Source organism: Erpetoichthys calabaricus, chromosome 3, assembly GCF_900747795.2.
Source record: "Erpetoichthys calabaricus chromosome 3, fErpCal1.3, whole genome shotgun sequence".
Taxonomy (NCBI): domain Eukaryota; kingdom Metazoa; phylum Chordata; class Cladistia; order Polypteriformes; family Polypteridae; genus Erpetoichthys; species Erpetoichthys calabaricus.
Window position 1 is genome coordinate 265,767,838 of NC_041396.2, and position 23,919 is coordinate 265,791,756.

The following is a 23,919-nucleotide window of genomic DNA, read 5'->3' on the forward strand; positions in this document are numbered from 1 at the left end:
TGTAAAGGAAAGTATTTTAAGATATCTCAAAGCGAGTTTCAGATATCTTAAAAAGTAAATTACATTTTAAGATATCCGAAATTCATTTCAAGATATCTCTAAATGTTAATTTGGCTTGCCATAGAGACAATATAAACATTTGCACTGCCTCTGTTTAGAGTTCCAGATGGCCAAGATAAAATTCATCCACCTTTGGAGTTATACCTGGAATTGATGGGCTGCCTTTAGCACACAAAACGTGTCTATGAATTCAAGGAAAATCACAATTGTGATCTGAGGGGGAAGCTGTAAATAGGAAGCAGAGGGGCACACATGATCTCGACACCACTTTGTCCTTGATGAAGATAAGAGTTCCTTATTGGAACCCTTTAGATGATTGGCATCTGAACCTTCAGGTAATCCCTGATGTTCTCCCTCGCTTTCTATCTATCTATCTATCTATCTATCTATCTATCTATCTATCTATCTATCTATCTATCTATCTATCTATCTATCTATCTATCTATCTATCTATCTATCTATCTATCTATCTATCTATCTATCCACATAAGCATTGGAGTTCTTATTCCATGCTCTCAAAACACTGAAGATGTAATGGGCTAGAATTCAGTATTCTAAAGAAAATGACATTTCGGTCTGTTGCTTAGTGTAATGGGCTGTAAACCAGTGTTTTAAAGAAAAGGCTGAATTTCTGGAAAATTCTGCTACAGGTTATTGCTGATGGCTATCTACAGGACATAAATTTTTACCTGTCTTGCTAAAGAGTCACCTGCTTTGAATAGTCAGACTGCTTTGATTTAGTATCTTATCTACACACAATGTGGGGATACAGAACTGTCTGCTTCCTTGGAAAATTAATGAGTTCTGAGGACATTGGTTTCTAATCAAGTACTCAAAGTAAATGTGTTTACACTATTTGTTAGACAGAGGAAATTGGCTTGCAACATTGTTTTCACTGATTACCATGTTGATCTATGCAGAAATTGAAGCATATATATATTTCTGGGAAAAGGAGAATAAAAAAAGAAGAGAACAGAGAAGTATGGTCTGAGACTCAGGACTGCTGTCTGTTTCTTTTATGCTTTACACCATATTGCTGTGGCTACACCCTGTAGCAACAGTGGCTTGTTCCTGGCCCAGGTTCCCCTAGGCCTGAGGTCGGTAACAAAGAAAATAGAAAATTGTCATGAGAGAGCAGTGTACTTAGCCATACACTTTTTGTATTCATTATAATTTTTATTTCCTAAGTAACAATAGCTCTGAGGGAGAATGGTATGAAATAGAGAGAGGAGACTGAGCAGCTGAATCATCAAGCAGCCATAGACGCCAACACTTCACATGAAGTTACTCATTTTATTATAACAATGAATTTATTTATTTTTATAGACAAAGATTTTATATCATTACCATTGGCTTGCATGAGAGAGTGTAGCTGTGGGCATGTGTTAGACTGGAACCTTGCCCAGGGTTGGTTCCTGGTTTTAGCCTACTGTTGCCAGGATAGGTTCCAGCTTTCAATAAATTCGAAAGGAATAAGCCAATTTAGAAAATACATGTATGAATGGATAGTCTTAAAAAATGTCTTGAAAGCATGTGTCTATATAAAATCTTTTAAAGGTTTTGGGGTGCACTAGTATGAGTATTAATTGCTTCCCTGATGTCTGAATAGCTAATATTCACATTCTAAAGATTTATAGGTTGAGTAACCTACCACTCACTAGGGGGCAGTAAAAACTTTAAAATTGTGACAGTATAATTTTTTGAGTATTTTAATTTTTTTCTTTTAAATTCTGAAATAAATGTTTATAAATAGGGTAAAAATAGATAATAAATTGATGAAATTGTGTAATACATTAAATTGTGTCTGATCATTATTCTTTTGAGATTCAGTGATTAGCATTACTCCATAGTCCTGGGATTGCCTGTGGAATTTCCACATTTTGCTTATTAATTTTTTTTCTTTGGGGATTCCAAATTTTCTCCTGCAGCTAAAAGTTGTGTTTGTTATGTTAACTGGATACTTAAAATTGACCTGGTGTGTGTGCGCGTGTTCACATGTATGTGTGTGTTCCTGCCTTGTATTCAGTCCAGCTGGGACACTAGCAGATTCATGAAAGGATACCTGTATCACTACTGTGACAGCGTAATTTTAAGTGAGGCAGACATTCTGGTGTTATGGCTCAGGCATTGAATCACACAGTTACTAACATGCAGTAATCATGTAAGACATCATACACTCTTAAAAATACTGCTTTTTTTAATGGCATTATATGGTTCGTTGCTGGGTTATATTGTTCCTTGTAGAACCATTGCTTGACAACACAGCATTTCATTCTGGGAATTGTTCTCTGCATATGAAGTTGGTTCTTTGTACTTCGAAAAATTTCCTAACATGTGAAAAAAAACACGAGAACCATGACAACCTGACAGAAATCCTTCACAAGGAACACCAAGGGAACAAGGACTGGAAATGGAGACCAGAGTTGCTGAACCCCAGGTGGGGAAAATTGATGAAGCCGTGGAACCCACAAATGGTCAAGAAGACTGTTATGGTGTATAAAATCTGTACATTTTGGTTTAATTTTCCATTATATTTTGGTCAAGATAAAACAACAGATTAACTAAAGTAAAGACAAATCAAAGCAGGTTTTCTTACACCTCACTTTTAAAACAGCTGTTTCCAACATTGAAAGGAAGACATTTCTGGTGGCTCAATTACTTTATAACCTGGGAATGGAAGCCTGAGCTGATACCTCAGGCTATTGATTACTTTATGGATGGACATCTGGGACAACAATTGGGTTTATGGCCTGGGAAAGGGAAACTGAGGCAAAATCAAAGAACTTTAAGAGTTTGAGCAAAATTCATCAATCACATTGACAGCCAGCCAATCAGGTACATGTGTTGTGAAACCAAGGCATGACATTTCATAATAAATATGCCTTGGTTTGAAAGAGGAAGAAGAGCAGAAAGAAGGAGAAGAAGCAAAGGGACGAAGAAGAAGAGGAACAGACGAAGACGGCACTGGTCATCAGAAAGGCATCATGAACATCGATTGCTAAATCAAACGCCTTCTTGGGACATTCATCCTTGTCATCTGTAACATTTTCGTAAGCTTTTCCTAAAGACTATATATATTCAGACTTTCCTATCAGTACCTATTGTTCCAGTGGTATTATTATTATTCTTGTAATAAATACCATGCTGCTTTTAACTTTCTATGCTTTGTCTTAATTTCTAGAGTGATTGAATTAATAAGTTAGATTTCTTTGAGCACCTGGTGTAGCCAGATTTTTTGCCATTATTTCTGTGCTGCGAGGTTTATAAGGCTGAGAGTGAGGGCGCCACTCAATAGAAGGGACAGTATGATAAAAAGAAGGTATTCTTGGCTGATAAATGGCCTATAGTCAAGAGTGCTGAGTCTTTGTATGTTTAAATGTATTCTTGCAGACCAAAAGTAATATTTAGGTCTGAGATATCACTAAAACATCGTATGTTGTTCGTGCCGATAATAAGTAAGTCTCTTGAAGTGCTGAGTGACAGGCTGATGTGTGGTTTAAAGTGCTAAGGGTTAATCAGCGTGTGTGTGTCATTCATGGGGCACTGTTGTGGTTAGGGTCTGTGTGTGTGTGTGTTTATCTATGTGTGTATGTGTTCATTTTAAAGTGCAACAGTAGAACAACCCGATAACGAACTTGACGAGAACATTTACCCTTGAGAAAACAGGCAAAAGGCAAGTAGAGGGAAATACTACGATAATGCAAAGACCTAGCAACAGAACACCAGAGTGACAGAGAAGGGGACATTTCCTAACATGAAAAAAAACTGAAATCTTTAATGTATTGTAGGCTACCTAGCAAGACACTACCAGATTAAGAAAACCTAAACTTAGCCTGTTTCACTGTGCATATGAGGCAAGAGTCCTTTTAAAATCATAACTTACAGGTATTTCAGAAATCTTTTACCATCTATTCATAGGTTATTTATTGTATGGACTGTTACATATCTAAATAAATAAAGTTTCTTTCTGGAACCTTCACATGAACTGGTTCCCCTGTGGCATTGCTCTGAAGAACCACTTTAACACCTTTATTTTGAAAGGTGTGAGGAGTGTTAAGTTATAAAATGATAATAATAATAAACAGGCCATTCTTACTCTTATACTAGTTTGAATTAAGCAGCACCAGCTCCTAGCAAACATAAGCTCTTTTCAAGGATCTCGTTGGTCACATCGCATTACTTTGACCAGTGATTCCCAACCTCGGTCCTGGCTGCAGGTTTTTGATCCAACAAGATTCACAATATTTGATAATAATCAATAACAACTGATCTCATTTAATTAACTGGTCTTTTTTTCCCCTTCTCTTCTTCTGCATTCAGAAAAGCACAGTAGTATGATTTTTTTACATTTATAAGACATTTAAAAATATTTCTTTTGTTGTTTTCCCATTATTTTCCCATTTTCCTGTATAGTTTTCTCCCTTCATTTAACCCTAATAGTGACAATTAACAACAAGCAGAGCAGACACTCGGGATCATGAAAAGCTGCAACTACTTCAAAGTCAGACTTAATAATTACTAAATAATGAAATAACCAGAACACCAAGAAAAGCAGAATGAAAATCAGGATGAAAATACTGTTAACAACTTAAAAAAACTACATATTATCCATATAACTGCTTAGTGCATTTTTAATAAAAAAATTGCCAAACTTAGTTTTGTAATTTCTACATTGACCCCAAAACACAGAAACTGTGAAATAGTGACTCTCTTAATTTGACTAGGAGTCCAATGATAAACGGAAGTTGGTTGGAACAAAAATCTGCAGCCACAGGGGGTCCCCAGAACAGAGTTTGGGAACCACTGTTTTAAACCTCTACAATCTGCTACAAACTTCAGTCTTCATGTGAATGCAGTAAAGAAATGAAGAAACAGGAAGAAAAACATAACAAATGGAGTTCAGCCTCCTTCTTTCTGAGTATAGTATTTTTTCATTCTCTAGTCTCAGTTTCAAAAGGATATTTCAAATATTAACATCTCTTACAAGGCACAAACTGCTCCAAGTACTCAAACCACTGGCGCAGTGTGGAATCTCCCATCATGTAGATGTTCTTCTTCCTCAAACAACTGGTTACTTGGCTGACCTGGCTGAAGGTCTTAGTGGAGCATACAAACGACGTCCAATGGTCCTGCAGGTAGAATCCAGCCGGCACGGGAACTTTCATCCCTGGTGTGCATTTCTTGAGGTCTAGTGCTAATAAAACAAAACAGAAGTAAAAGTCCACTTAAAAGTACACTGTTAAGCATGATACAGAAATTAAATAAAGTTGCTATTGGACCATATTTCAATCTGTTATCACAGCCAATTCACATTGAATTGATGCAAGAAGTTTTGTACAGTATGGGACAATAGTTGGTCAAAATTATGAATGTAGTATTGAGCCATCATTATCAGATACTATATCCTATAATGCCCTAGAAAGCCTGGGAAGAACTTAATCCGGGGAGATAAGTAATACATTGTCTCAGAATGACACAGGGCAGTAATCCCAGGAGCTGCTTTGCTGGCTGACATTTAATTAAATAAGCAATTGCCATTGGAGTAATAGTTTGCAACCCAGAGTGAATACTCCAAGGTATGAAAATAAGCAGAAGACATTGGGCGAATGGAAGCCTCATGACAGAAGCTTCCCTTGTGGTACTTTGACAGCAAAGTGTAGAAGGCTCTCTACCTGTTAAAGAGAGAATGGATGCAAATGTTGTATAGCAAGCCTCACTGCATTTACACATTCCTTGATTATGTATACAGTGTTTACTCCTTGAATTTCACTCCAGACTGCATTATCTTATAATAAACTAGGGGGCTCTGCTCCCTGCTTGCTTTGCTCACCAACCCCCAGGCGGGCTCTACATGCTAGCCACTTTGTTGCTCTGCCGCTCGCATATAGGGAAGTGGATGTACAATTTAAACAGATTGTTATTTTCATGGGAATTGTTACATATGCATAATAGAACTATTTTACATTACAGCGAGTAATTAACCATAGATAAAATTGTAAAACGTAATAAATTGAAAGAAAATTATGCTTTATGTTGCGTTAAAGGTATTTGTTGTGTTATACGTTTTCATTCTGTTTGGCTTTGAAATTAACAAACAAGTACTTTTTAAACTTACACTTTTACTGTAAAACTTCACTAAAAACAATATTTGGAATTCACTTTTTGTCAATATCGCATTTAATTTTGATTCCATGTTTGGACTTAAATTGTGACAATGCAACGTATAACTTCTTTCTGTCTAATAAATAAACCGACTTTTTTGAATGTTTGTCCGTGTGATTTCTTAATTGTCATACTAAAAGCTATACTAACATGAAACTGTAAACATTTAAATACGAATGGCATATCAAGATCTCCTTTGGTGTCTAATATTATCCATGGAAGATGTACTACATTACCTTTCTTGGCACCTGTTAACATTTTACATGTCAGAATTGTTTGACCAATTTTGAATACAACTAATTTTGTCCTATTGCATAGCCCATCACTCATACATAAATTATGCAATAACATTACGATACATCCTTCTTTCAACAGTAATTCGGCTGGTGGAAGACCTTACAGTGTTAACAGATATTCTACAGTATATGGTAATTTGATGTTTTCATCTTCCTCACAATCACCACCAACTGTTTCAGCATAGCCTATTGATACGCATTTAACCAATTTGCCATGTAACCGATCGACAGTTTTTGTGTTAATTTGTTTGACTTCATCATTTCTAGGTGCTAGGATTTCCCGTTAACTCATTTCTTCTGTTGATAACCCTTTGGGATGAAATTCTTCAATAAAATTTGGACATGGTAAGTTTTCTTTTATTGGGAACTTAAAGTGAGGAAAATGTAAAAATTTATGAGATGAGAGCTCAGGAACTGTGTCTGACATAAGCATTCACATGAATAAGAGGTGAGAGGACCGTGAGCATGGGCCGTTAATCGGAAATGGTTGAGAGGAGGGCGGAACTTGAAAAAATCTCTTGGAAATAGTCTCATCTCAAGATTTTCTTTTATAATAGAGAGATATACCCTTTTCTACTATTTCTTGGTTACTTGGTGTTACCTTGGTTTGAGGTCAACTCAAGAGATCAAACCATATAACTGTTCTTAAGTCTGTTTTTTCATACACTTAAAGGATACTACACACACAAATTGTATTTTTAACATGTTATTTACCCAATGTGTTTTATAGTGATACCCAAAAACATGTAATCTTATGTTTTCATGCAGAATGGAAATAAAAAAGTTTCTGATAGAACACAAGTCTATGTACAAATCTATTTTTAAATAGATTTTACCTCCCACTGCCACCTTCTTCCAATAACCAGTCTTCCACACCACCATCTCCACTACATCAACATCTCCTACTATGTTAACTGGAATGGCCAGTGATGAGTCCACCTCTGATCATCGGAATTGACTGTCCATAACTGAAGACCAAGTAAGGAGACAACTAAGGAAGCTAGAGAAGGAGTTAGTCATCAAGTTCTTAAGACCTCTGCTGACCAACTTTGTGGTGTCCTCTGTCACCTATTCAGTCTGCCGCTAAGACTTCAGATAGTGCTGCTGCTGTGGAAAACATCCTGCATGGTTCCTGATTCCGAGAGGGTAGGTACCTCTTCACTTAATTACTACAGACCAGTGGGACTTAACGTTTTACATCATGAAGGCCTTTGAGAGACTGGTCCTGGACTATATGAGTCCTCTTGTGGTAGACCACCTGGACTCACTGCAGTTTGCCTATCGGACAAAAATTGGAGTGGAGGATGCAATTATCTGTCTGTTCCACAAGGCTTATTCTCACCTGGACAAAGCTTGCAGCACTGTGAGGATTATGATTTTTTTTTTTATTTCTCCAGCACCTTCAGTACCATCCAGCCATTTATGATAAGGGCTTAACTCAGAGATATGCAGGTGGATAAGCCTAAAGTGTCCAGGATAATGCACTATTTGTCAGTCAGACCACAGTCTGTAAGACTCACGGACTGTGTTTGATAATGATGTGAGCAACACTGAAGCAGCACAAGGAACAATCCAGTGTACTTGTATCCTCACCCTGTACATCTCAGACTATAACTATAACACCAGGTCATGTCACTTGTAGAAATTCTCAAATGATTCTTTACTTATGAGGTGTACTGAGTAGGGGAATGAGACAGAGTAGGTGGAAAAGTTTGTTTCTTGGTGAAAAGAGAACTGTCTGCATCTTAATATCAGCAAATCCAAGGAACTGGTTATTGACTTTCACTGCACCAAAGAGTCTCTATATCCAGTCACTATTCAAGGAGTGGATGTTGATGTGCTCCACTCCTATAAGTACTTGGATTTCCACATTAATGACAGGAACACAGAGGAACTATATAAGAGGGCAGAGCAGGCACTTTTTTTAGGAGACTGCATTTCTTTAATGTGGGAATTGACAGCCTTTGCATCAGCTGTAACTCTGCAATGACCAGTGTGATTTTCTATGCTGTAGAGTGCTGGGCTGGCGACATTGCTTCAAGAGAAGCTCACCAAATCAACAGGCTAATTAAAAAAGCAAACTCAGTTATAGGACACACTCTGGAGCCCCTGTAGGTCATAGTGAAGGAGAAAATGAAAACAAAACTAAGTGCCATTATGAACAACGATACACATCTTCTTTGTGACACACTAACTCTGAGTACTTTCAGCCAATGAATTATTCAGCAGAATTGTGTCAAGTAATGCTGCTGGGGCTCCTTTATACCAACAACAATACATCTCTTCCATCTCAGTGCTCTTTACACTGTGACAATCAAAAAGGAAGCATTTATATTTTATAATCAACTATCTTATATTTACTAATCTTATTTGTACACAGACTTCTCTTTCATTTTTACAGGAACATTTGTAAAGATGTAAATCTAATGTCAGGATGTAACACTATATTTTACAACACAACACTGCTTCCTTTACATTTGACTGCATATCTTAGACTTTGTGTCTGTAAACCTGATTCAAAGTTCGTTAAATAAATAATTTTTATTTCCACATTTTTGTTTTCTTTTACAGCTTAATAATTTTACTTTTTATTTTATTTTATTTTATACCGGGATAAAGCTGATGTCACACACAATGAAGATTTGGGAAAGGTTTGTAGAAAGGGCTGTAAAATGAACGTTTAGGAAAGAGACCACCATAGAGAGAGAAACAACTGATGGAGAATTTGTTTTGAGGCAGCTCATAGTGAGTCATCAAGAAAAACAGAAAGGTTTACATATAGTGTTTATTGACTCAGAGAATATGAGGTCTCAAGGTACATAAGAGAGACATGAGTATCGGAGAGCTATGTGAGGATTGTCTAGGATATAAATGAGGAAGTGAGGGTTCGGGTTAAAAGCAGCATTGGGGTAGCAGACAAGATTCCAGTTAGAGCAGGTCTGCACCAGGGATATTCTTTAAGTCCATGCCTTTTTGATCTGTTTTTGGATGTGCCGAATCATGAAATAAAAGACCAATCCCTCTGATGCATGCAATTTCCTGATGTCATTGTGTTATATAGAACCAGAAAAGAGGAAGTGGAGAGGAAGTTGGAAGAATGGAGAAAGGGTTTGGAAGATAGAGGATTGAAGATAAACAGGATGAATACAGAATATATGAGGTTTAATGATGACCAGGATTCACAAATTAGTCTGCAGGTAAAGCTATTGAAAAGAGTAAATACCTAGAATCAGTGGTAACAGAAGATGGAAATTTAGATGTAGAGATAACCCAAAGAGTGCAGTGGGGACGGAACAATTGGAAGAAGGAAAAGAAATTAGACATGGCAGACATGAGAATGTTGAGATGGATGTGTGGACTTACAAAATGGACAGAATTACAAATGAGACAATCAGAGGTACAACAAAAGTGGGAAAGATATCTAAGGAAGTCCAGGAAAGTAGGATGAAGTGGTATGGACATGTGATGATGAGAGACAATGAACATGTGGACAAAATAGATTATGGGAATGGAAGTACAGGGGAAGAGAAAGTGAAGGAGTGAAGGAGGCCAAAGAGGATGTGAATGGATGAAGACAAAGAAGTTCTGAAGGAAACGGACTTGTCTGGCGAAGAGGTGCAGGACTCAGCTATCAGGAAGAAATTGGGAAAAGATGAAGAAGAAGAAAACTGTGTGATAATTTTCTTACTTTCAGGTTATCATGCTGGTTTTTAAGATTTGACAAAATCAACAAAATCCATCTTAAGTAAGAACAATGGTTTGATGCATTACAATACTCTTTTGAGCTTTTAAAGATGAAAACTATGATTCTTTGCTTATTCACTTAAGATTAAAATGTATCTAAGAATTTTAAGTTCATTTTCTGTTTTTAAATATAAGTTCTGCTTACAGTATATGTTTACTAGCATAGTGAAATGTCTGTTTATTAAAACAGGCACAATGTTAAGTCCAACTGTTTTGATCAAATTACGCTTTTATGAACCTCTGTTTACCAGATATGTTAGACCTTACATCCCTCTTTCTTTGCTACTCTTGTTGCCTAATTTCTGCCCTGTTGTGGACATTGGATGGCATTATGCCTGGCCAAAAACCAGGCATTTTGTCAATATACAGTATATATATATATATATATATATATAGATTGTGGTTTAAAGTGCAACTGATCAAATCCTGCCATTGAAAAAAGTGATAGTTTCTGTGTCATGTCTCAGATACTTTTGTCACTTAAACTGTGTTTCCCCAGACTAATAAATCTTTACACATAGTGTTATTTGGTGGTTACACATATCTTATGTCGTCGTTACAAACATTAAGTATACTGCCACATACCTGAAAAAATACATGCAATATAATGTAAAATATATGTACTGTAGTGGGCGGCACGGTGGCACAGTGGTAGCGCTGCTGTCTTAGACCTGGGTTCGCTTCCCGGGTCCTCCCTGTGTGGAGTTTGCATATTCTCCACATGTCTGCGTGGGTGTGCTCTGGTTTCCTAATACAGTCCAAAGATATGCAGGTTAGGTGCATTGGCGATCCTAAATTGTTCCTAGTGTGTGTGTCCTGTGGTGGACTGGTGCCCTGCCCAGGGTTTGTTTCCTGCCTTGTGCCCTGTGTTGGCTGGGATTGGCTACAGCAGACCCCCGTGACCCTGTAGTTAGGATATAGCGGGTTAGATAATGGATGGATGGATGTACTGTAGTTTAAATATGTATTTTAAAAATTTTATTTTAAACTTTATCAAACATATTTCCTTTCATCTAGATTTACATTTATTGGAAGAAGCTTTTATCAGTCTGGGGATTATTTGGGAGCAAGTGTTAAAGGGCAAGGTTGCAAAATAGATCATCACAAGTGAAGGGCTCAGAACAACAATACAAGCGAGTTACAATTCTAAGGTTTCAATACCTAACAACTAACATTTGTTAGACAATAGTTCACCAAGATAGTCTTAACACATTTCTGAGGTAAGCAGCTTGTTCCACCAGATAGGAGCTATACATAAAAAGAGTCTAGACTAAGGTTTGATACCACAGAGAGGTGACATTAGCAGAAGCTGTTCATCAGCAGAAATTAGAAGGAGCATAGGACCTCACAAGTGTCTTCATGTATATACTGTAGATGTTGAGCCACTGACTACTAAGTAGGAAAGCATCACCATTTGAACTTAGTATTTGCCTCAGCAGGAAGACAAGGTAGTGATCAGAAAAGAGGTGCGACATGTACCAGCCTTGGCTAGTTGAGCACCAGATGAGCTGCAGCATTTTTTAATCATTTGCTGCGGCTTGGTGACACATGCCAGTTCTCCTACCAGCAAAGAGATACAATAATAATAATAATACATTTTATTTATATAGCGCCTTTCCCATGCTCAAGGTGCTCCACAGACTCTCAGAAAAAAACAGCAGGGTATATGCAACATTGGATACAAATGTTTTCCTGAATAGAACAATGAAACAGAAAACAAAGCATTAAACAGAATAAAGGACAATAAACCAGAGTAAAATGCTAAATTCAATACTAAAAAAAAACCTTACAAATAACCTAATTTGTGATTTAACAGACACACAAATTATCCTAAGCACCTGCACAGAGAGGTAAATAGAAAGAAAGGGCAGAATGTTAAGTTAAGTTAAAAGCCTTCCTAAATAGATGAGTTTTAAGTTGTTTTTTAAAAGAATGAATGGAGTCAGCTGATCAAATTAATTTCGGGATGTCATTCCAAAGTCTGGGTGCTAAGGAGCTGAAGGCCCTGTCACCCACAGAGTGCAGGTTAGTGTGAGGCACAACAAGATTACCAGAATCAGAGGACCTTAGTAGGCGAACAGGAGCATAGTGGTCCAGATGTGACAAGACCAAAGCCTGGACCAGGAAATGTGCTGCATACTCTATTAGATACAATTTAATACTGCAAATATTTATAAAATGAATCTGCACAAATGAAAAACTATAGGAAAATGGTCTCTGAAAAACAGCTGGTCATTGATCACCACCCAAAGTTAGCATATTGACTTGGTACATGTTAACGATAATGGGTCAGTGTGAATAGAGATTCAGTGCTCTACAGAGGGATGAGTAAGAATAACAAAAGGTCCATCTTTGCCAGGCTGAGCTGGAGATGGTGTTCCTTTATCCAAGTTGCAATATTAGTGAGACGTATAGATTCTAGCTGGTCCTTAGGAAGGAATGACAGGCACAGCTGTGTATCATTAGTATAGAACAGATAAGAACACCATGGCACATGATGATAGGGCCAAGTGAGAGAGGCAGAGAGGGCACAGCAGCAATCCTTGGGGCACCCCTGTACTTTCCTAATGCACCCTTGACATCTCTTCACACCAAGACACATTGTAAGATCTGCTCAAGTAGTAGGACTTAAACCATCTGCAGTCCCAGTGATGCCAAGAAGGGTATGGCAGCTGAAAGTATCATCTGTCCCTCCCAGGAAGCGAACCCTGGTCTCCTCATTGTGAGGAGGCAGTGCTCCTATCATATTACCTCCCGTGCTACTGTGGTGTAAGAAACAGATCTGTAAATACATTGTGTATAAAACATGCACCAAACTGTGTGTTTGATTCTATGTTTCTGAAAGATTACTTATAGCTAATATTTTAAACATGAAAAATATTAAACATGGGCTTTCTGAATAAATCCAATTTATTGATGTCAGCACAAGCACAATCACTGTACATGCTGAAACATGTACTGTAAGTTTGATGCTCCATGACATTTCAAGAAAAATTGTTAACACTACAGAGCTAGCAATTTGTTAAATACATAGCATGTCTATTCAGTATTTGTTTCTAGAGGTGAATATATCTACTCTCAGGCAAACAATTTTAACTATAAATACAGTTAGGTCCATAAATATTTGGAGTTTATTAAAGCAAAGAAGTGGGAAATTCTTGAATGGCCAAGTCAGTCACCTGATCTTAACCCAATTGAGCATGCATTTCACTTGTTGAAGACACTAGTGTTTATTGATGATGTGACACAGGACAGAAGCAGCCGAAAGAATTCTGAGGTGTCAGAGACATACTGTCTGCTCAAATCCAACTAAATGCAGTCAAATTGATTGGGCAGCGTTTCATGATACAGATGGACAATGACCCAAAACATACAGCCAAAGCAACCCAGGAGTTTATTAAAGCAAAGAAGTGGAAAATTCTTGAATGGCCAAGTCAGTCACCTGATCTTAACCCAATTGAGCATGCATTTCACTTGTTGAAGACTAAACTTCAGACAGAAAGGCCCACAAACAAACAGCAACTGAAAGCCGCTTCAGTAAAGGCCTGGCAGAGCATTAAAAAGGAGGAAACCCAGCATCTGGTGATGTCCATGAGTTCAAAACTTCAGGCTGTCATTGCCAGCAAAGAGTTTTCAACCAAGTATTAGAAATGAACATTTTATTTCCAGTTATTTAATTTGTCCAATTACTTTTGAGCCCCTGAAATGAAGAGATTGTGTTAAAAAAATGCTTTAGTTGCCTCACATTTTTATGCAATTGTTTTGTTCACCCCACTGAATTAAAGCTGAAAGTCTGAACTTCAACTGCATCTGAGTTGTTTCATTTAAAATTCATTGTGGTAATGTACAGAACCAAAATTAGAAAAAAGTTGTCTCTGTCCAAATATTTATGGACCTAACTGTATATTGTGAGACCCCCATCACCCCCCACCTACGCTCTGTGCTAATAAATCAGTTAAAACAGGGAGGAGTTGGTTGTCTACTGCTGGGTCAACTACAAGTTCAAAGGCTCACTGCGTAACGTGTCTGTTGCCCAATGGTTGATGCAGGAAACATTTAAAACCGGCCGATGAGCTTTCCTTGCGCTTACTTTCTGAGGTAGGCTATCTGTTCTTTTAACCTGAGGAAAGGAGTGAATGCAGAACAACATCAATGTCACCGATTGCTTGCTGTGTTTCTTGAGTGCTGAACTGATCTGATGGTTGTAAAATGCTTACAATTGTTCTTGTCTTCACAATACTAAAGCTGAGTATTTTGGAAACCTGGACACACCAGCTTCTCTCTTGTGCAAGTCTTTGACCTACACATCCCAGTATATGAAAATATATTGAAATATCTATATGCTGTAAAATATATGGGATAATATATTATAACTAGAAGTTACAGTATATTTAAAAATGTGTTTAAATGATACAGTACATGCTTTACAGTACTGTATATTATTCCTACTATTTTAAAATTATATTAAAAAGTATATTTTTACATTTGGAAAATATATTGCAATACACAAAACACAATAATTTACATATTTAACAATATATTTGATTGCATTGCAAAATATTGTAATACATTTATCCCTAATGTATATTGTAGCATATTTTAAAATATGTACATATTGGTAGTAATATATTTTTAAAGAATATATTTTAAATGTAATTCATTTTAGTAAAGGTGATCTTTAGATTACAAAGGAAAAATAAAACAACTTTAATTAGTGGAGTCTTCATATACTGTACGAGGTCCCCAAAGGTTGAAATGATCCGTCTGCAAGGGATGCTAAGGAATGTTCTGTTTTGTTTCTTTTTTCAGGTACATCAAGCCTGAATACTTTACACTTTAAATTTATATATCATGAATCAAAGAATATAAAGCATTGACTCTTTCATGAATTTGTCTAAACTGAGATTTTGCTCATCATCACCCCCTTTTTGTTCTTATTTTCTTGTAGGTATCTTGTTAAGGCACTACTACGTGAGCCACATTACTCCTCTTGATGTATGAATCCTGGTGGCATATTCTCTGAGAGCCACTGACACTGATGACAGCAGATGCAGTGTAAACCATCATATACTACAACTACAATTACAGACAGTAAAGTGTACCAAAATGTGTACCATGGAATGCCCAGAGGGGGGCTAGGTGGTCTGCTACCATAAACTTTGACTTAAGCTATTTCAACGGATCACAAGTTTTTCCCAAAACAGATATGGTATCTAACATTTTTATTTCCCTCACCTTGGACCATATTTTAAATTAGATTATTCTAGGTCTGCGGTGGGTTGGCACCCTGCCTGGGATTGGTTCCTGCCTTGTGCCCTGTGTTGGCTGGGATTGGCTCCAGCAGACCCCCGTGACCCTGTGTTCGGATTCAGCGGGTTGGAAAATGGATGGATTATTCTAGGTTAATTCTGATATCCTTGAGCAGGATGGAGCCACTCCTGAGTTCAAATCTTGCAAATGTTTTTTGCATGTATAGATTTTTTACACTCTTCCAGTGCCTGCATTGTTATAATTTAACTAGCTGTGTAATCCTGTGCTGTAAAAAGCCTGGTCTCCTAGAAACCATGGATTCTGACACTTCAATCAATCAATCGCATTAGTTGTTCGTTAGTGGCTAAGTGAAGTTCTCTTTCTTTGGCGGATTCGTTTTGCTGATGTGCTCACCTCACTTGTGTATTAGCAGCTAAGCGAGTTTCTCTTTACTTGATTGTTTCACTTTGGTGACAGAGTCGCTTTCTTTGAGCTTCATGCTGTAGCCTTGCCAAACAGACAGTCACAAACACTGTTTAAATATAAGATTATGTTATGAATTTGTTGCGACTTTGCTTTTTAAGACTCTGTGAAGCACCTTGAGCATGGGAAAGGCACTATATAAATAAAATGTATTATTATTATTATTATTTTTTTTTCCTTGACATTCTGGTTCATGTAAGAATTTTGAAGGTTGTATAATCCTATTTTGATAACATTTTGTTATACACAATTTTTAAATATTTTAATACTATTTTAACATCTTTCAGTGATACCATTTTGTTCTCTGTTGGTTCCACCATTTTGACTTTAGTGTGTGAACTGTTGCTAACCATTTTGCTATGCAGGACTACCAGACGTATAAAGGTCAGCTCAAAGACTTCCTGGCTATCCAAATTCTGGATAAAAATATTTAGTGGTGAGTGCATTCTGTTTGATTGATTTCCTGGTTACACCTAAGTACTTTGTTTTCTTTTGACTTTGAATTCTGGGATTTTGATTAGACTTGATGACAGATCAGTTAGACTTTCCGGTTTCAAACTTTGCAAGGCTTTAGATTACATTTCATCTCCTGATTCTTCTTGATTAAAATCAGTAGCATATTATGCCAATTTTTTTCCAGATTTTTGGTTTTCCCCCCACATCCCAAAGACCCACCTGTTAGATTAATATTCTAAAGTGAGCATATGGATGCATGAAAAATACACCCTGTGGTGGACTGGCAGCCAACTAAGGACTAGATTTTGCTGTGTGCACAATACCTGATAGGCTCCAGGTCCCCCGTGACCCAAAACTGCAAACAGTCAGTCTTTTTCTAAGTCGCTTAGTCCTGAACAGAGTCACAGGGAGTGCTGAAGCCTATCCCAGCTAGCATAGGGCACGAGGCAGGAACAAAGCCTGGACAGTCCATTGCAGGGCAAACACACACACATACACCAAACACACACTTGGGCCAATTTAGTATTGTCAGTCTATCTAAACTGCATGTTTTTGGACTGCGGGAGGAAATCGGAGCACCTGGCGGAAACACATGCAGACATACAGAGAAAATGGAAACTCCACACAGGGAGATCCTGGGACATGCGCCCTGGTCTCCTAACTGCGAGGCAGAATCACTACCACTGTAAACTGCAATCAGTGAATTTCAAAACATTATGCATATACATTTCTATGTAAATTCAATTTTACTGGTTATGTTGTTGTGTAATTTCTTACTATCCACCTTTTGAAATTAGAGTTAAGTGCAATGTCTTTGGAAATTTACAATGAAAAATTAGCAGCAATATGCACAGCAGCACTAACAACTACTCTGCTGTCCCACCCTCTGTTGTTCAGTCATTTCAGAATAAGCTATACCACAAGAGAGGACTCTCTGGAACACTTTTACTTATAGTGGTTTCCTGTTTACAAATTCAGCAAGATTTTAACAGAAATTTAATTTACTTAAATCAGCTGTAGTTGTTTGTTCCTGTCGTTGAAGTTCCATCTCTAGCAGAGCAGGATATAGTAAACACTAAGTGTGGCAATATCAATAGTATGGCTTATTTTTGACAAATTTTTTAATGTTCTTTTGCATCAGTATTTTTTTACATAAACTTCACTGTGCAGATGGGTTTTATGGTTTGGCACAACTTGAAATGGAAAATTTACTGTTGACTTCTGCACTTTGATGTACATTTTACCATTGGGCTTTATGCTGACAGATAGCTGAGTGGTTGCAGAAACATTCATTTCAACATTGGCAGTTAGATGCTAGAGTATATCAAAGGCAAACATCTCATTGTGATTTACGTCAATAAAACTGTGTGTCATAATCATAAACATGATGGAGAAATACTGCAAACAAAAAGAAGTAAAAAAAGAAAAAAAATTAAGCTATAAAACTTACTGATTTTCTTTTGAATAATGTGAATTTGTATTTTGCTCTCTGGTACTTCAATGTTAGTTACAGTCCTGTGGGTGAAAGAAGAAGTTATAATCATTGCATTTGCTTTCTAACAACCTTAGTAAATATCTGCTCAATGCTAACCAAAATGAGAAGCAAATTGTGATAATAATATAGTGGTTTATGTAACTCAAACGCTCAATATAATGTTATAATATAATTACTGTTGGAAATAAATTAGGGAACACTTTGCTCAGTATGAACATAGTTTTGTTTTATTATAAATATTTATGTTTACTGTCTTACAAAAATGTGAAGAAAAACTTCCTAATGTTTGTGCGAAATTTACCCTTCACAAGTTTCCAACTGTGTCTACGTGTTCTTGAGGAACTCATTTTAAAATAACAGTCTTGGTCCACTGGACTAATTGTCTTCATAATTTTAAACACTTCAATCATGTCACTTTCAAGTCTTCGTTTGCTTAAACTGTGTAGGCTCAGCTCTTTTAATCTTTCCTCATAATTCAAGCCCTATAGCCCTGGAATCAGCCTAGTCGCTCTTCTCTGGACCTTTTCCAGTGCTGCTATGTCCTTTTTGTAGCATGGAGACCAAAACTGCACACAGTACTCAAGATGAGATGATCAGAGAAGAATATAAGGGGATTTAATAAATCCCTACTCTGCAAGGAGTGGTGCCTGTGCATATTAGGCCATATTCTCACACACACACTTCCAACTTCACTTTTTTCAGTCCATTTCTTTTTCTTCTTTCGGCTGCTCCCGTTAGGGGTTGCCACAGTTGATCATCTTCTTCCATATCTTTTATGGAATCTTTCACCACATCCATAAACTTTCTCTTAGGCCTTCCTTTTTTTCTCTTGCACATGTCCAAACCAATTCTATTTCGCCTCTCTGACTTTGTCTCCCAACCGTCCAACTTGAGCTGACCCTCTAATGTACTCATTTCTAATCCTGTCCATCCTCGTCATACCCAGTGCAAATTTTAGAATCTTTAACTCTGCCACCTCCAGCTTTGTCTCCTGCTTTCTGGGCAGTGCCACCGTCTCCAACCCATTTAACATAGCTGGTCTCACTGGCAGAGGGGGACACTTTTACATTATATTGTGCACTGGGTGGTTCCATTAGGCACCCACTGTTGGGACTGGGGTTTGAGAAGTTAAAAGGCTGTCTGTACTTATTAATGGTATTTGCTGTCTTGCAAGGGAGTCACTGCTTTGAAGTCTGGCCTTGGAGGATGCCTGTATTTACCTGGCTTGGAAATATTGGTTCCTAATCAGCATATCTGTACTTATTAATGTTTGGTAACCATACATTTTGTTAACTTGTGTTTTCATTAATTGTCAAACCCAGGCAATTTAGATGTGTCATTGATTAAACTGTTTGTCCAGGACTGTCAACAGCAGGGACTGAAGTAAATATAAACTCCTGGGCAGCAGAAGGCAGGGAGGAACAGTCCACAGGAAACGCTGCCAAGACACTTGGACAGGGCACAAGGGCTCGCAGGCAGACAAGGGTACCTGGCTGGCACGACGTGAGGCACAAGGATGGCAACACTTCCAGGGAGGAAGAGACAGTTCCACAAAGAGACGCCGGATGTGGGTTCAGCGAGAGAGGGAATCTGCATGAAAGGACACAGCAAAGCTGACAGACGAGAAATGAGGCGTGCCTAGGTCCCAGCAACACAAGGAGCCCAGAGTGGAAGAAAAAGGAACAACGAAGAGACGCTGACAGGGAGTCAACAGTTTGACACAACTTCTGTAGGGGAACGAGTGTCCGGGGAACAGAGTGCATCCATGGACAGTTGAACGATTAAGTGTTGGGGTAACACAGTGAGCAACTTGGACTCTGCACCACTAAAGGTTGTATCCTCTGATTCTTGTTTTTACAGACTTTTAGAGTGTGGACTGTGTATTTTCCTTTTAAAAAAAGGAAATTAATTCCTGATATGTTTAGGTTCTGTTATGTTCATTTATCTTTTTAATGTACCTTATATTGTCTTGTACAATAGAACTTACTGTTGCTTTTTTCTGAAATTACTGTTGTGTCTTTCATTGTGTGTTTACTCACCGCCCAATTTAAAGAAACCTGTGTGCTATTATTGGTAAATTTCAGGAGTTCCCAGTCTCTTCATAAAACTGGGTGGCGTAGTCGGATATTTTAATGGTGTCTAAGTTAGATTACCTATAAGTGTGACCAGACACCTGTGACATCACTACCGTCCTGTAGACCTTCCCTTTCACTCTTGCTGATATCCGTCTGTCACAAATCACTCCTAACACTCTTCTCCACCCATTCCACCCTGCCTGCACTCTCTTATTCACCTCTATTCCACAATCCCCATTACTCTGTACTGTTGATCCCAAGTATTTAAACTAATCCACCTTCACCAATTGTACTCCTTGCATCCTCACCATTCCACTGACCTCCCTCTCATTTACACACATGTATTCTGTCTTGTTCCTACTGACCTTCATTCCTCTCCTTTCTAGAGCATATCTCCACCTCTCCAGGGTCTCCTCAACCTGCTCCCTACTATCGCTACAGATCACAATGTCATCAGCAAACCATCATAGTCCATGGGGACTCCTGTCTAATCTCGTCTGTCAACCTGTCCATCACCATTGCAAATAAGAAAGGGTTCAGAGCCGATCCCTGATGTAATCTTACTTCCACCTTGAATGCATCCGTTACTCCTACCGCAGACCTCACCACTGTCACACTTCCCTCATACATATCCTGTACAACTCTTACATACTTCTCTGCCACTCCTGACTTCCTTATATAATACCACAACTACTCTCGAGGCATCCTGTCATATGCTTTCTCCAGGTCCACAATGCAACTCCTTCTGGCCTTCTCTGTACTTCTCCATCAACACCCTCAGAGCAAACATCGCATCTGTGGTGCTCTTTCTTGGCATGAAACCATACTGCTGCTCACTAATCATCACCTCACTTCTTAACCTAGCTTCCACTACTCTTTTCCATAACTTCATGCTGTGGCTCATCAATATTATCCCCCTGTTGTTACTACAGTCCTGCACATCCCCATTATTCTTAAATATCGGCACCAGTACACTTCTTCTCCACTCCTCAGGTATCCTTTCACTTTCCAAGATTCCATTAAACAATCTGGTTAAAAACTCCACTGCCATCTCTCCTATACACCTCCATGCTTCCACAGGTATGTCATCTGGACCAACGGCCTTTCCATTCTTCATCCTCTTCATAGCTGTCCTTACTTCCTCCTTCCTAATCCGTTGAACTTCCTGATTTACTATCTCCACATCATCCAACCTCTTCTCTCTCTTGTTCTCTTCATTCATCAGCCTCTCAAAGTACTCTTTCCATCTACTCAATACACTCTCCTCGCTTGTGAGTACGTTTCCATCTTTATCCTTTATTACCCTAACCTGCTGCACATCTTTCCCAGCTCGGTCCCTCTGTCTAGCCAATCGGTACAGGTCCTTTTCTCCCTCCTTAATGTCCAACCTCTCATACAACTCATCACACGCTTTTTCTTTAGCCTTCGCCACCTCTCTCTTCACCTTGTGCCTCATCTCCTTGTACTCTTGTCTACTTTCTGCATCTCTCTGACTATCCCACTTCTTCTTTGCCATCCTCTTCCTCTGTATACTCTCCTGTACTTCCCCATTCCACCACCAGGTTTCCTTTTTCTTGCTGTCACCCTTACTACATCTGCTGTAGTTTCCCAACTGTCTGGTAATTCTTCACTACCGCCCAGTGCCTGTCTCTCCTACTCCCTAAACTCAACCTTGCAGTCTTCCTTTTTCAACTTCCACCATTTGAAACTTGGCTCTGCCCTCACTCTCTTCCTCTTCTTGATCTCCAATGTCATCCTACAGACCACCATCCTATGCTGCTTAACTACACTTTCCCCTGCCACTACATTGCAGTCTTCAATCTTCTTCAGATTGACTCTTCTGCATAGGATGTAATCTACCTGTGTGCATCTTCCTCCACTCTTGTACGTCACCCTATGTTCCTCCCTCTTCTTAAAATACATTTTCACCATAGCCATGTCCTTCTTTTTGGCAAAATCCACTATCCTCTGACCTTCGTCATTCTTCTCCTTGACACCATACCTACCCATCACCTCCTTGTCTCCTCTGTTCTCTTCATCAACATGTCCATTGAAATCCACTCCAATCACCACTTTCTGTCCCTTGGGTACACTGTTCATCACTTCATCCACCATCCATCCATCCATCCATTTTCCAACCCGCTGAATCCGAACACAGGGTCACGGGGGTCTGCTGGAGCCAATCCCAGCCAACACAGGGCACAAGGCAGGAACCAATCCCGGGCAGGGTGCCAACCCACCGCAGGACACACACAAACACACCCACACACCAAACACACACAAGGGCCAATTTAGAATCGCCAATCCACTTAACCAGCATGTCTTTGGACTGTAGGAGGAAACCGGAGCACCCGGAGGAAACCAACGCAGACACGGGGAGAACATGCAAACTACACGCAGGGAGGACCCGGGAAGCGAACCCAGGTCCCCAGGTCTCCCAACTGCGAGGCAGCAGTGCTACCCACTGTGACTTCATCCACCTCACTCCAAAAATCTTCTTTCTCATCCATTGCACACCCACCTTGCGGGGCATATGCACTAACAACATTCATCATCACACCTCCAATTTCCAGCTTCATAATCATTACTCTATCTGACACTTTTTTCACCTCCAGAACACTCTTGACATACTGTTCCTTCAGAATAACCCCTACTCCATTTCTCCTCCTATCCACACCATGAAAGAACGATTTGAATCCACCTCCGATCCACCTGGCCTTACTCCCCTTCCATTTAGTCTCTTGCACGCACAATATATCAGCCTTCCTTCTCTCCATCATATCGGCTAACTCTCTCCCCTTACCAGCATACTGCCAACATTCAATGTTCCTACCCTCAGTTCCACTCTCTTTACCTTCCTCTTCTCCTCCTGCCTCCGGACACGTCTCCCCCCTCTTCTTCTCCTTCTTCTTCTTCTTCAGCCAACAGTACCCCAATTTCTGCCAGCACCCTGTTGTCTAACGGTACTAGTTGCGGTCATTGTTAACCCGGGGCTCAATCGATCTGGTATGGAAATTTGTATTGTTGTCCGCATATTGATTTGGCAAAATTTTACACTGGATGCACTTCCTGACGTAACCCTCCCCATTTATCCAGGCTTGGGACTGGTACGAAGAAACACACTGGTTTGTGCATCTCCTGTGGCTGGGTTTTTTATCAGTCCATTTGATGCTGCTATTTAACCAAACCTGTACATGTTTGGCATGATAACTGGAGAACCAGAAGAAAATCCTCCAAAGATATTAGGAAAATGTGTAAAATTCACAAAGATGCCTGGTGGAGTTGAGAGGCAGCAGCAACAGCACTGAAAAGTCCACCATCATGCCACATCAGAGCCTTCAATATTCTACACAGCACCAATCTGGAAGAGTTCACATAGTGAAGCATGTGCTTGTAAACACAGGTGAACAGGAAACAGAATTGCATTTAATCATCACCGTGTTACAGCCAGGGTTCATATTCCTTTTTATTGTTATTTTGAGCTACTTTTCATTATCGCTTTTTTATTGTTTAATATTTCTGTACTATATTTTTAAATGTTCCTCCATTCCTTGTATTTTGTGTGTGGAACCCAAAGGGGCGGGGCCTCCCTGACATCACTGCTGCAGGGACCACCCTCAGCCTTTACAGTGAGGTGAGAGAGAGGTGGTCTCAGCGGTGGCTCATTGAGTTTTATTAGAATTTTTGTGAGTATTGCTTTTAATTGTTTTGCTGGTTATGACATTTGTTTCTTTCCTTGAGTTTTGTTTATTGGATTTTGTGTTGTATTTTGTTTGCCCTGGATTGCCTTTTCAGGCATATCCTTTTTGCTTCTTCATTTTTGCCTTTTGGCTAGTTTTGTTCATTTGATTTATTTTCCAATAAATTCTCAATTTCTAAAAATTAGTATTGTAACTTG

General features: G+C 38.8%; 1 protein-coding gene across 6 annotated transcripts in view; it reads right to left on the reverse strand.

Annotated features, from left to right (window-relative positions):
• Positions 1 to 23,919, reverse strand: part of LOC114648889 (NXPE family member 3-like) — a 168,132-nt gene that overhangs the window by 8,292 nt on the left and 135,921 nt on the right. For all 6 annotated transcript variants that reach the window (XM_028798194.2, XM_028798191.2, XM_051924075.1 and 3 more), the window contains 2 exons: positions 17,902 to 17,966; positions 5,045 to 5,254 (listed from right to left, as the gene is read on the reverse strand). In XM_028798194.2, coding sequence (XP_028654027.1) covers positions 5,045 to 5,254; positions 17,902 to 17,966 — 275 coding nt within the window. The remainder of the gene's footprint in view (positions 1 to 5,044; positions 5,255 to 17,901; positions 17,967 to 23,919) is intronic.